This window comes from Lactuca virosa, chromosome 8, assembly GCF_052849685.1.
Source record: "Lactuca virosa cultivar CGN04683 chromosome 8, Lactuca_virosa_CGN04683_v6, whole genome shotgun sequence".
Taxonomy (NCBI): domain Eukaryota; kingdom Viridiplantae; phylum Streptophyta; class Magnoliopsida; order Asterales; family Asteraceae; genus Lactuca; species Lactuca virosa.
In genome coordinates, this window is record NC_136433.1 from 347,699 (window position 1) to 363,142 (window position 15,444).

The following is a 15,444-nucleotide window of genomic DNA, read 5'->3' on the forward strand; positions in this document are numbered from 1 at the left end:
TGTGGAGTTTCTATGTATTGTGATCTTGGGATGAATTTTATGGATTTGATATGTGATACATGGAGATTGATAATATTTATGAATGAAATTATATTTTTAAAAGTGAATAATTGTTTTGGAATTTACGATGTTACACAAGACCCTATTTTTATGCTTCTAAACTACTCAAAATGTCTAAAAGGACAGTTTAAATGGGTTGGAGCATGCCATACACCAAAAGGTCAATACTTGGGACCAAAATGCTCATGAATCAAGAACTTAGCAAGATCTAAGAAAATCCAAGCCAAGTTTAAAGCTTTATACCTCTTGGAGGTTGCTAGATAGGTGAAGATCCCAGATTCAAAGTTCCTTTAAGCTTCCAAGGTGGTTCTACTTCCTTCTTTCTCCTTCAAAACCACCAAAAACACACACAAGGGTCAAGAATGCTCAAACAAGTGGCTAGGGTTTGCTAAGGTCGTATGGAGGTGTTGAAGGCTGATGAGAGATGAGGTTTGGAGGCCATACATTGATTAAATAGGGTCCAAACCCTAAAAATTAGGGTTTGTGGCTCACACACGTACGCCCCGCATATGTGAGCCCGCTTCAAATATTACAAAAATGCTACTATGGGCTATTTTGCAAGCTTTCTCACGCACAAGGGCTAAAATGCAATAATTGTACATACTGTTAAAATTGAAAATACCTCGTCATCGGAATGTTACATTGATTCAAGGCGGGGCCTGATGTATGTATGTATGTATGATATGTGGTGTTTTGGGAAACTCAATAAGCTTTGTGCTTACAGTTTTATGGTTATGCTTTTAGGTACTCCATTTTGAAAGGGATGAGCCCGACTTGATCGCATCGCATCCACCTATGTTTCCGCACTTTATGATTTTGGGATTGTACTCTTATAACTATTTTTACTATGATATACTTTTTGAATGGTTGAAAGGATAAATGGTGTTTATGGTTAAATTAAAAAAAATACATTTTTACCTTATAATTTTTGGGATGTTACAATGCAGTCATCTGATTATGTTGTACAAAATGACCATACTTTGATTGATTACAAACGCATTTTAGAAAACAAAAAGAAAAACTATTATTTTTGTAATAGCATACCGGTGAATAAATGTAAGAAATTATATGATAAAAGAGTAGAGCTTTTTTGTGATGGTTTTCTTTTGTAACAAACAATAAGTTTTTTTATTTTAAAAAATTGTATGTTTAGTGTTGAAGTTTCTTCACCTAAAAGAATATTGTATGTGTAATGATAGTTTTAATTTAAGATTGTTAAATTCTGATGTTCAAAATAGTTTGTATAATTTGCATAAATAACGTCAAAGCATCTATGTTAAACATATATTAAAAAACTGAAGAAAAAAATTAAAATAAAGAAAATAAAAGTTGACATCTAAAAAAAATAATAAAAAACTGAAATAAAAGAAAAAATGAAAAAGAAGCTATATTTAGAATAAAAACACATTAAGAAAAATTAAAAAATAGAGAATAAATATTTTTAAAACTATACTAAATTGGTAAACATATTTTCAATAACATTATTTTGGTCAAAAACTCCAATATGGGGTCACACATTAAAAGTCATAAGAGATCTAAAATAAATAATCAATGCTTATTTGATAAAGTTTGTTATTTATCAACTTAAAATAAATAAAGAAAATAAAAATATTTTATTATGTTCTATTTATTAGGCCATCTACAATAGGAGTTTAATGGGGAGTTTAATCTCATTAAACTCAAAATCCCCATTGTGGGAAAATGACTAGGATTCAATAGAATGGTGAGTCCATCCCCATTGAACTTTATACTCTCTCTCCTCTCTCTCTCTCTCACACACACACACATACACACACACACACACATATATATATATATATATATATATATATATATATATATATATATATATATATATATAAATTATTTTTTATATCAAGTTAGTAATTTTTAATTTTTAATTAATGTTAATTTTAACTATAGTTTTTGAACTTTTAATTTCATGCTAATTAATTATTTAAAAAATAATAATAAGTAAAAAAATGATAAATATGTGACAATCCATTAAATTGTATAGAGTTTAATGAAGTGTAGAGTTTAATAAGTAAAGTTATACAGAGAGTGAAATATACATGTGTCAATCCATTGAACTCATATGAGTTCAATGCATTGGAGATGACCTTAGATTAAAGATATAATCAAAATGGTTTGTGTGGATTATATCATAGTTACAATCTATTAATCTCCAACGTTTTCAAAGATATGTACTCTAAACACTTATGATTTCTGATTGTTGTTAAAATAATGTCTAATTGGATTTATGGCTAAAGATTATAAAGTATTGATTTGTCAATTCCTCTGTATAAACTATTTTTCTATAACTGTTATTGATTCATCAAACCCCGACAATATGTATGTATGTACGTGTGTTTTATATATATATATATATATATATATATATATATATATATATATATATATATATGCAAAAGGTTTGTATGTATGTATATATGTATGTGTGCATGTGATGTATGTATCTTGTTGATCATATTATCACAGAAATTATTAAAGCCATGTAAATGAGAAGAGTTTCTATGATCATTGCCTTCATCTTTTAAAACTTAAGGAGAAACAAGAAAAATATAGCCTTTTATCCATCAAAGGCCTAGCATGGGCCTATTTTTAGAGCATACTCCGTGAAGATTTGTCTAATTGTATATTTTTAGAAAACATCTATAATGCAAAGTTTAACGAGATAGATGAATGAAATGTGATGCATGCTTGACATTTAATGGATTAAACTCAACCATATTGTAACGCCGTAATGATGTTCAATGGACATTGAGTTAGATGGCCATTAGACTGTTCAGTGGGAGAAAGGAAACTTTTTTAATATAAAATGGTTAACAAATAAATAATTTTTAAAATAATTTTATAAATAACTCTTTTGAGTTAGATGTATTATGGATTAAGAGTTTGATTTCTTTTTTTTTTGTCGATTCCAATTAACATTTTTTATGCATTTCAGCTTGAAAATGTAAGCATGATCACCAATATTCAGCAAATGTTTATACGACTCAACTATTTGATGAAAGATTTCAGTAACTTATATCAGCATATTGTATAATAATCGTTCGTAAATATAATCTATAATCATGTCACTAAATTTATCCTCTCTTCAATCTAGCTCCAATTTATCCTTCCCACCACCAAGCTTTGCAAACTTCATCGTCATGATACAATGTCCATAGGCAATGAAGACTCATAGACCCTTTCTTGTGCCTTCTTAGCCTATAACCACAAAACAAAAGTTGTGGATTTTCAAGTAAGGTGAAATAGGTATGTTGCATTATCATGTAACAACGAATGTACATGCATAATCATGCTAAAAAAATATAATTGTAAATAACCCCTTAATACTCGTCTTAGTAGCTTTAATCTTCCTAGGGAGATTTTAGTTTTGTGAAACGGAATCCCACACCTTGAAAAGAGTAAGAAATGTTACCTCTATCTTCCAGTCTGTACGTATAGTAATGGTCACCAACGAAGCTACTTGGACGATCAATGCACAAATAATCCCGAACCATAATCCCTACATGACATATGGTACTCTTGTGATATTAAATTTATGTAGTGAATATTGATAGCTTAAACCATATACTTTACATTATGTCTATATTAAATACATCTCTAATTAGGAATTGACAATTAAAGAAGTTGAACAAGAATTGACAACTCGAGAAGTTTACATTACCTTTCCTCCAATATGCAATGTAAAAGCTAGTAAAACAGCTAAAGGGATGCCTACAAGGTAGTATGACCCAAGGTTAATGTATGCGCCAATCTTTTGCCAACCACATCCTCGTACAGAACCTACATATCATCATACTCTTTTATAAGGAAGTCGCAATTAGTATGCATACACACCTATGTACGTATGTGTTTATGTACGATTTATGAATGTATACATATCATATATACATATATTTATCAAACTTGACAATCTGATTGAAATAAAAAGACGTTTTAGCGAAAAATATATAGAAAAAAAACCTGAAAGAACACATTGGAGACCATCTATGAAGTTTGATGCTGCTAGAATTGGCATCAAGGATGCTACATACTTTACAACTTCGGCCTCACTAGTATATGCATATCCCCATATATTACGGATCAATATCAGAACTGATCCAACCAATATTCCGACTACAACGGCCACCACTAGGACAACAATCACTGCCAATCTGGCTGTGCGTGGATGTCCAGCTCCCAACTCGTTTGATACCCGCGTACTATGTATGAACCAGGAGAAAAAAAATAACAAGAATGTCTTATAATAAGTCCATGATTTTTTCTAAATGACAAATAAACTTATATATCCATCCATGTTCATAGGGAAATGAGTTAATGATTAGTTGTTTTTTAAAATATCCATGTTCATAAAGAAATTGGTTACCAGTACATATGCATGTATAAATCGGTAAGAACTCCATTTGTTGCAAATAAATAATGATAAAATTTTGGTAACTTTTGTGTATATATATATATAGAAGTAAGTTCAAATAAAAACAGTAAATAGTGTGAGAACGTAAAAACACTATTTTTATGTTATTATTCTGTAATGAATTTTATATATGTGTATTGTTGAAGTAATTCTAATATAAATATTAACTTTCGATTAGTCATATATTCATTACAATGTTATTATTCTATTATAAACTTATATATGTGCATTTTTGTAGTAAATTCTAATTTTAATTTTAACCTTTAACTATTCATTTATTCTTTGTTGAATAATGACATAAAGTTGTCGATACAAAATTCATTGCAGAATAATAACATAAAAAAGTGTTTTTACGTTCTCACACTATTTACTGTTTTTATTTGAACTGTCCCCTATATATATATATATATATATATATATATATATATATATATATATATATATATAGAGAGAGAGAGAGAGAGAGAGAGAGAGAGAGGGGTTGATAAAAATTTCATTCTATTACATAAATTAGTAAAAGCAAAATATTATTATAGAAAAAAAAAACGCACCTAACAGCACCACTTAATCCAAAAGGAATCATCCACACCACTGCTGCCGTATTAAGACTGTAGAAATCAACAAAGTAAATAATTCATTTAATTAATTAGTGTTATATATATATATATATATATATATATATATATATATATATATATATATATATAAACGAATTAATTGTCAAAAGAAACGGTTGTGATGGAAGTAAATAATATATATATAAACGAATTAATTGTCAAAAGAAACGGTTGTGATGGAAGTAAGTAAATAGTAAATCATATTATATGAATAGACTATGACGCATAAGGGCCTATAGAATATTTTGATGTCCACCAGTGAATAAACAAATTAATTAATACTTGTGGCCATTTACCAAATTGAAAGCACCGAGGTCTCCAATTTAGGATTTGGAAGAAGCCCGGAAAGCAGAACAATCAGCTCAAATGACCACATCTCCAAGCTGCATTTATAACATTGTAAACCCATTTCAAATTCATTATAACCGTAGACAAACTATAACAAAATTAGTTAGTTTAGATAGAAAAATATCTCACCATACCATAACCGCCGAAGGTATTGCGAGCTTGATAAAAGGGAGGATACCATGGATCGCTTCTCTAGAGAACCCAGTCCAAGTTTTGACACAAGAAGATGAAAACTTGACATAAAGTGCTAATAAAATGACGTTGTTCCAATACGATATGGAATTAGCCAATGCAGCCCCTTTGGTACCAAGGCCAGATTTGAACACCAAAAGCCAACAAATCAACACATGTAACAAAGTGGCAATCCCTGAGCTCACCATCATGGGGAACACAATGTTTTGTGTTTGTAGAAATCTTACAAGACATTGGAGGAGGCCATAAGCGAAAAGGCTTGGAAGCATGAACTGAGCATACACTCCAGCCTCTCTAGATATGTCCGGGTCTTGACCCACGGCTTTTAGGATGGACCCTGTGTTGAGCCATATAAGAGCTACGGGTATGCTGACTAACATAAGTATCACCATTGCTCTCTGCATGTATATGCCTAGCATATGGTACTGCTTTGCTCCATACGATTGACCACATAGCGTATCTAACGCACATGCCATTCCCATCTGTTCAAACCACGCATGTACAACAATATTTCACTTCAAATCAACTTATTTTAGATAAAGAATTCGCTAAAGAGTTTAAAGCAATAGCGACAGATTTGCCAACATAGCAACAGACGTAGCGACAGTATGAGTGAAATGACTGAAATCAGTCTCTAATTCATGGGTCGATTTTTAGCGAAAAAATATCCGGTTGCTTGCTCATGTCAGATTTTCTAGTGTATTGATCATAATAGACTACGAAACGAAACTTAGGACTAGTTGTAGTAAACGGGAGTTGCAAGTATTTAGAGGAAGATGCTTACAAATAAACTGAAACCAGTGACACTAGCGAAGGAGGTAGCCATGGAAGCACCAGAGAGAGACAACTCTCCAAGATGACCAACGAACATGATCGAAATGAGGTTCAGAGAATACTGTAGGAGGGAGACACATATGAGAGGGCCTGCCAACCATAACTGCTTCTTCATTTCCTCAAACACACCATCTCCATCTCCATCTCCATCTCCATCTCCATCTTCTTGTGATATAATACTAATTAGAGGTGACTTGATGTGATCCTCATCTTCTCTCCACATTTTATCAGTAATATAGGTGTGCGGATACAGAGTGATACAAATTTGTCTTTCATTACTTTCCTTTTATACCGATAAAAATTCGGAGGATAACTTCAATTAAATTTATGTATCTAAAAATCTGGCGTTTAAAAGTCAAGTCACCCCTAAATTACTTGAAAATAGTATTTTTTGTAAGAAAAATTAAATATCCTCCTGCCTTTTAATCCTATCAATCCTCCTACCCATTTAAATGATGACATATGTCATATTTGTATCCTAAAATATCATTAAATTTCATCATTTTATTGGGTATTAGGATATGTAGCAAAAAAAAATAGGAGGATATTTAATTTCTCTTTTTTGTAATCATATTAATTATAATTTGGAAGTGAAAAAAACAAGAAAATATAGGTAGCAAAACTCAACTTGTTTTGTGCCAACTATTCGCATTCATTCTTTTTACACTGTGAACACATTGAGTAACTCGTTTTGATGAAAAATGTAAGACTGAGGCAGTTTACACTCTATTAATTTTTTCCAGCTACTTATCGAACTCTATAAACTAGATTATGACCCGCATAAAACTCGGAGGAACATATAGAAAAATACATATAAAGTTATAAAAAACCGACACAATAAATAAATAAATAAAGATAAAATAATATAAAGAGAGTTTGTTTTATTGGTTATATTGAAATGTCTAAAAAAATACAATAAATATATGAAAAATAAATAAATAAATAAATGCATGAATATGTATAATCGTTGAAAAACTTCTTTGAAAACAAAATTTTTTGTTTTATTAGTTGGACGACATTTCTCGTCACATAAGTTCTCTTTTTAGTTGATTTATCTTTCATTTTTCATTTTCATTTAAGTTTTTTTTTTTCGGAATTAAACGAAAGGAAAAACAACATAATTTCGTTATATGAAAAAAAAATGGAAGTATAAGTCTATAATTGATATAAAACCCAACAATGATAGTTCATAACATTGACCTAACTCATATAATTTTTAAGAAGTTATTTTTAGAAACTGATTAATTGATTAATTTTTATATAATTAGGCAAAAATCTAATTCAAGAACCAAACATCGTAAAACCAAATTACTTAGGGAAGCTTCTTGACTTTAGTTATATTTTTATAAATGTGAAGACTAAGATGATTTTTGCAATTGTGTAATTTTAAACATAGTATCATATTTAACTAGTTTCCTTTTAGAAGTTAGTTTTTTTAGATTTTTTTTGGCAAATAGTTATTTGAGAAAACATATCATACCGAAAATTACATGTAACACATCAAAAACTATTATTTTCATTAAGCAACGGACACATATAGTTATATAAGCGGCAACAATAAATAGTTCTCTTTAGAAAAATATTATATTTCAAACAACACAACATATAGAAAAATATGATTTTCCGTTAAGCTATCTATAATATATATACACAATTATGTTTAACATTTGTTTTGATGTGTGTTTAGAATCTATTGATTGAATGTGAACAAATTAAAAGAGTATTCATAACTAAAATTCTACTTGTTATATGAAGTAGGTTATATAGATTATAACAAACTGATATAAGTATAAGACTATAATTGATATAAAACGCAACAACGATAGTTCGTAACATTGACCTAACTCGTATAATTTTTTAGATGTTATTTTTAGAAACTGATTATTTGATTAATTTTTATATAATTAGGGAAATTTCAATTAAATTATTGGTCCATATTTGTTTTTCGTTCGACAAGTCCTTTTCTTTCGAATCTGTAAATTCTTTTCAAAAATCTAATTCAAGAACCAAACATCGTAAAACCAAATTACTTAGGGAAGCTTCTTGACTTTAGTTAGATTATTATAAATGTAAAGAATAAGATGATTTTTGCAATTGTGTAATGTTAAAACATAGTGTCATATTTAACATGTTTCCTTTTAGAAATTAGTTTTTTAAGAACTGTTTTTTCGGCAACTAGTTATTTGAGAAAACATGTCATACCGAAAATTATATGTAACACATTAAAAAAATATTATTTTCATTAAGCAACAGACACATATAGTTATATAAACGGCAACAATAAATAATTCTTTTTTGAAAAATATCATATTTCAAACAACACAACATATAAATTCAAATAATCGATATCTACCGGGTTGGATTCAAATAAATGGGATAAATGTCACCTAACCATTTATTGGTTTTTGCAACTTGGATCCTAGACTTTGATAATTAATGTTTTTGGAAACTAAAAGGGTATTAATTATTAAAGAGCTTAGATATTGAAAATACTAAATGAATTTTGTTAAAATTTTGTAGACAAATAATCCATTCTCATTACCATGAATTGTCATTTTATTTAATGACTTAATGAAACAATAAAATTCAATAGATACAACTTTAATGAATGTGTTCATGTCTTGAGAGATAATCTCATAACATATGTGAAATTGTATACACTTAAATGTCCTAGTCCTGAACTATTTGCTTTGAGCAATTGACCTGAACATGACACCTGGTAAAGGCATCACTATGATGCTAAATATGTTTCTAAACATCAAACTAGAAATAGTTATTGCCGACTTCCAAGAAGTCTTGAATAATTTAGATATATATCCGATGATATACCAGGTTAAGCAATATTCCAATAATACAATGAAATTTTGTTTTAAACTAGTTCAAACATTTGGAATAGTGAAAGGATAAAAGAGTCACCTTATGTGATCTAAGATGCCCATGTTTTATGGACTGGACACCTTTAAGCCCAAGAAATCGAAGAAGGCCCACATTGATGGATCTTGTTTCTACTATGGAGAAATCAGACAATGGAAGAGGAATTGCGCCTCTTATTTGGAAAGAAAGTTTGGAAGAGACTAGTACTTTAGGCATCTACTAGATAGAACTCATACTTTTCATATACACTTAAGTATTTGGTACTTAAATGTTAATGTAACACCCTGTTTATTTAATAAATAAATAGACGAATTAATAAATGAATAATAGCCCTAAAAGCGGAATAGTGTAGCAAGGAGTTAGTTTTGGGGGTTAAAAAGTTATAATTGAAAGTTGAGAGAGTTAAATGGTAAATTTCGGACTCAATTTGTAAAGAGTGTTGAAGGCTGGGGTTAAAAGGGTAACATATGAACTTTATTTGAGAATAATTTGTAAATAAGGGGTTGAATGGTAACTGCTGGACTTAAAATGAAAGGAATTAATGGAGAAGGGGTGTAATGGGTAATTATGGGAGCTATTTCGAAATTATTTTTGGAAGGAGGGGCCATAGTTTCCATTATGGGAATGAGTTTGGTTGGAGCCAGGTATAAAACACTCCCGTAACCCTAACCCTAGAGCCATGCTATCCAGCCGCCACCCTCTCCATCTTTAACCTCCGGCCGCCATCTCCCTGTTGTGCTCGACCCACCGGTGTCTCCGTCGACGGCGAAGACGTGAACGACGTAGCAGTTGTCGGGAGGAACCGCCAAGATCAAGGAGATGATGCCAAACCCTAGCCGCCGCCATCGGTTGAAGACTGCCACATCGTCCGCTGCCGCATCCGCTGCCGGAGAAGAGTAAGGACCGACGGAGGGGGGGCGCTGAAGCCATTTGGTGAAGCCTGGAGTGTTGGAGCGCCGCTGTTGTCGTCACAAAACCCTCCCCTCTCTGGTTCGTTACTGCATTGCCGCCTTTAACCACCGTCATGGCCGTTAGGGCTTATGTACCTCCCGGTACCTGCTTGAGTTAGCGTAAGCGGCTCGTAAGACCAAGGAGTTTTCTTGCGACGTGGAGAGGATGACCTCGCTCTCGTTCCCGTTCCATCCAGATCATCATTCTGGTCAACATATCCAGACTTCCGGCTCGGTGCAGCCTGCTATCATGCGCCTGATGCTCAGAGATGCCATGCTCCGGCTCCGTAACAATGGAAAACCAAGGATGAAGCTAGAATGTGGAGTACGGACTTATCATGCTTCCCAATTCCACTAGCATAAAAGAGTTTATTCAACTCCTGAGAGATTCTAGAGTTCCTGAGCTACCCCCCGCTGTCGTCACAGCGCACCATCGGATGGGTTGTCGCGTCCGGATTTCCAAGCAAGGATTACCGATGTCGTTGCTGTTTGATTGAGAAATAAAAGAAGCCACTGCCACCACCGTGAGGTGGTGGCTGTCATCATAAAAGTATTGCTGCCGCCGCCACTGCCATCCCAAGACTGTCGCTGTTACCGCCTTGAGCCACCAGGTGGGTGGCTGGAGTGTTGTATGCAGTCTGAAGTATATATGTGTGTTTTTGTCAAACTGAAAAGTCGAGTACGGCCACCACCACCACTGTGAGGTGGTGGCTGCCGCCACGCGCCACCGCCGGCCGCCATAGGGTGGTTGCGTGTGTGTGTGTTTATTGTGTTTAGTGTATTTAATTTGGAATTAAAGCCTTGTAAAATGTAATCAGAAAGTGGATTAATGAAAAGAAAACTAAAACCACCACCGTAGGGTGGTGGCTGCCGCCTCCTGCCGCCACCAGCCATCGCGTCGGGTGGCGGTGTTCCTTGTTTGGTTTGTGACTCATTTGGATGTTTGGACAAAGGGACTAATAAACCCTAATGGGCCCAATAAAGCCCTAAATGGCCTAAAAGCCCAAACGTGAGACTAATGGGCCTAGTGAAGCCCTAATGGGCCTAATGAACCTTAATTGATCAAAAGACCAATCTATTGGGTCTATTGGGCTAAGATGGGTTGGAAACCCTAATTAGGGTTTAGAAAACCCTAATATTGGATTTATGGGCTTGGACTTATCAGGACCCACGCATGGGCCATTGGAATGGAATTGTGTATTATGCCCAATCACACCGTATGATTTATTTAGAAGAGTGATGGACTTAATGGATTAAGTCCTTAATGGGTTTAGTGAGAAACACTTAACCCTAATCGTCATTTTATGTGAAACCCTAATTTCACTTAGGTTTATTGTTGGGCCTTTCTATTGGGCCTTGATGATTGGGTTATTAATGGGCCATCCAAGATCAAGCAAATAAACTAGAATAATTAATCGGCTTTGAGGTAAGGCCCATATGAGGAGTTCGGCCCAATTTGGAAAATTAGGCCATAGATGGGCCATAGTTTGGGCCTTAATGATTATATGATATTGGGCCATTAGGATGTCAAATTTTGGACTGGAATAAATGGTTGGGCCTTAGAATGAGGCCATGTAAAGGTTTGGGCCCAATTTGGAAATTGGGCTATATGTTGGGCTTTGACTCATAGTTGACTTTTGGGTCTTTGAATTGGGCCTTGGGATGGGCTAAAGCTAAGCTAAGGGTAAAGTAGTATTTACCCCAAGTATGTACTTATGGCTATGAGTTAGAACCCAATTATTAATTGGGTGATGTTTGATATTGACAGTTCGAGAATCTATCATCCAACAGCTGGGATTGTGTATACGGGACTTCAGCAGTGCCAGGTGAGTTATCCTCACTGTACTCAAGGGTCTAAGGCACCAAGGCTGGCCCTTTGTTTTGTTATTGGGATTATTACTGTTGTGATATGTTAGACCGGTATCCTGGTCGATTGGATGTGGTTATGCTTAGTGACCTATAGTTGGTTTGACTGTCTGCATGCTAGTTGTTATGCCAATTAGGTAGATCTATAGGACTACCTGGTAGTATTATGTGATTATCTGTATGTGCATTAGTTGTGTTATATGTCGACATATTATGTGGGATGGGTTGGGGTGAAACTGCTCCGTGCGGTAACCAACAAACCCGGGAGCATTCCAGATACAAGATGAGGGAGACTCGTACTGTGGGGTCGATGGCAATCCAGATGTGATCTGTGGGCCCGGAAGGTAATCCAGACTCACACTGCGGGCCCAGGGGTAATCTAGTCTGTAAAGCTGTGGACCTAGTACATGATGTTAGTTGTATACGTGTTTTGTGAAGTGTATCGGTAGGTTGACATTCCAACCCAATGGTTGAGGGTCTGGGGTATTCCATCCCGATGGATGATTGGACCCACAGTATGTTGTTTGTGATTATATGTGTATTGTTGTGTGTATGGGTATTTTGGGGGAACTCACTAAGCTTTGTGCTTACGGTTTCAGTTTATTGTTTCAAGTGTTTCAGATGACTCGGCAACGCAAAGGCGTGACCGTACACATCCTCGTGTTTTGGACTTATGGTTTCTGGGATACTCTGATATTAAACTATTTTGAAAACATGTCGTAATAACTAATGGCTTTTGGATGATTGAAAAAGTTTTAAATTTGCTTGATTTTTATGGGTGTTACAAGTTGGTATCAGAGCCTTGGTTTACGTGAATTGGAAGAACACTCGTGTGAATCCAGTCTCAAATCAAGGAAAGATTTTCAAAATAAATTTAAATGGTTTTCAAAATAAGTAAAAGAGGATGCGAAGTGTACGATCAGCCGGAGCCAGTAAGTAGACCCCAAAATATCATGTAGTTATTTGATTATGCGATATGTTAGAACATCATGCTAGTACTAGGCTAGGGATCTTTTGGAATTGCATGATAGAATTGCCTGATTACATGATGCCTGCTAGCCTAGGGTTTTCCTTATATGAGATTGACATCATTACTGTAGTTTCTTGTGTATGCATCACGGCTGTATATAATTAATATCTTATAGCCTGAGAATGTTTGATTTGGCCTTATGTTCTTTTCTTATTGATTAGGGCTTAGGGTAGGATTGGATATTCAAAAGTCTATAGGGTCCAGCGTTATGTATGTGTTGGGTTAAGAAGTGTTGCGTCATTGGGCTTTTGGTCTAAGTCCATTGTTCTCATGGTACTGGGCTTGTCCAGCCGTGTTTCATTTATTAGGGTTTACTATATGTAATGCATGCATGCACCATATTCTGTGTAGTTGTCGATAAAATCATTGTAACCCTACCACACCTCTACAGTAGCAATTCTTAATAGAGTTCTTCTGAGGTTGTGGATTATTAATCATTCGACATCTGTTTGATTCATCTTGTGTTCTTATTTACTTTGTGTTACTGTGTTACTTGTTAAGGATCTCATCGATCTTAAAGGGTTTTATTCCCATCAATTGGTATCAGAGCGGGAGGCTGTGTAAATCATACGCATCTCTTCTGTTTGAAGAATATCTTTAGGGTTTCTGCTTTTATTGAATCTATTGAGCCGTCATTACTTCATTGACGTTGTTCATCGATCTCGATATTACCCTAATACCGCTTTACAAGTCTGATTCGTGACATGTAAACAAATCAAGTCATCATGTCTCATGACGATTCTCAAACTAATCCCATCAACATCTCCAACAGCATTGGTTCGACTACAAGGATTCCGATCTTGTATACTCAAGAGTATGAAGTCTGGGCTCTTCACTTTGAATATTATGTTCTTGGTTTAGAGGACAACGGATATTTGATCTGGGAGGCTATTACTGTGGGCCCTTTTGCTCATGCCGGAACCGAAAGAACCATCAAGACACAAAAAGAGTATAATCAGATGATGATTGATGTGAAAGATGTCACTCAAGACGAGAAGGACAAGCTGATCAGAAACGTAAAAGCAATGAGGATGATCAGATTCGCCTTACAATCTGACACCTTTCGTCTGGTGAGTGTGTGTACTACTGCAAAGGAGATTTGGGACATGCTTAAGGAGTTATATTCCACCGATGAGGATCTCGTACATTCCACTCAAACTCTTCTGCTTTCAGAGTTTGGTGACTTCAAGCAAAAGCAACATGAAAGTCTCATTCAAACATTCGATCGTTATAACCATCTTCTCAGTAAGATGATCAAACATGGAATTGGCAGAGAGGTGATTGAGCAGAAGGTCACTTTTATGAATGGTCTAAGGCCAGAATGGATGGCGTTGGTTTCGACTGTTAAAGCTCATGAACAGTTTAAATCCTACTCGTTGGCGAGGCTCGTGGGAATTCTCAAGTCTCATGAAAGTGTTGTGACAAAGGAAATGAAGGTAGTCTCCGGAATGGGATCATTGGCTCTTATCTCAAAGGGTAAGAATGTGAGTGAAGAAGAAGCATAGTCAAATCTTTCTGAGTGTGATCTGACAAACGAAGAATACGCGTTGATGGTATCCAATCCCAAGCGGTTTGCTAGAAAGAAGTTCCCAGCCAAGAACCGAAACTGGCAGGGTAGCTATAGTTCGGAGAAAGCGAAAGAGGAGATTAAAAGTGCTCCTCAGAAAGAAGAAGAAAAGAAGGATAGCAAACTTGTGGGTGACTCGGGCTATGACTGCAATTATTGTCATGGCAAAAACCATCTAGAGAAGGAATGCATGATAAGGAGAATGAATGAGAAGAAAGAGGAAGAATACGACGAAGCTTACTACATGCGTAAGCTTGAAGAGACCAAGAAAAAGAAGTCTAACGATAAATCCATGCTTGTGTTAATTGTGCAGGAAAATATTGAAGAAAACAAGTTCGGTGGTGTAGAGGTATGGTCCACTGATTAGGAAGATGAGGAAGTTCGCAAGCCCACTCATGGCAGGGCATTTGTCGCGAAAGAAAAAGGTTCAGAGTTTGCTGGAAAGTGTCTGATGGTGACCGCAGGAGTATCACAAATGAGAGGCTATACTACAGATGGCGGGTGTGATGAGACGAAGGAAAGGGAAGACAAATGCTTCACTGCAAAGCCAGTTGGAGAGCAGATCAACGAGTGTGATCGGTTGATCAAGAAGGTAAATTCCATCCTTGAATCTCTCGAAATACCAGTTTCTAACTATGAAAAAGAGTTAAATGATTTAAAAT

At 34.6% G+C, this 15,444-nt stretch overlaps 1 protein-coding gene across 1 annotated transcript; it reads right to left on the bottom strand.

Annotated features, from left to right (window-relative positions):
• Positions 1-3,044: 3,044 nt before the first annotated feature.
• On the bottom strand, positions 3,045-6,765 carry LOC145132376 (protein DETOXIFICATION 16-like). The gene is made up of 8 exons (XM_079067124.1): positions 6,446-6,765; positions 5,599-6,143; positions 5,418-5,504; positions 5,056-5,112; positions 4,054-4,292; positions 3,755-3,873; positions 3,506-3,592; positions 3,045-3,291 (listed from the first exon to the last, which is right to left on the bottom strand). Exons 1-8 carry the CDS (start codon positions 6,716-6,718, stop codon positions 3,232-3,234), a joined length of 1,467 nt encoding a protein of 488 aa, XP_078923250.1. The 5' UTR covers positions 6,719-6,765; the 3' UTR covers positions 3,045-3,231.
• Positions 6,766-15,444: the final 8,679 nt, after the last annotated feature.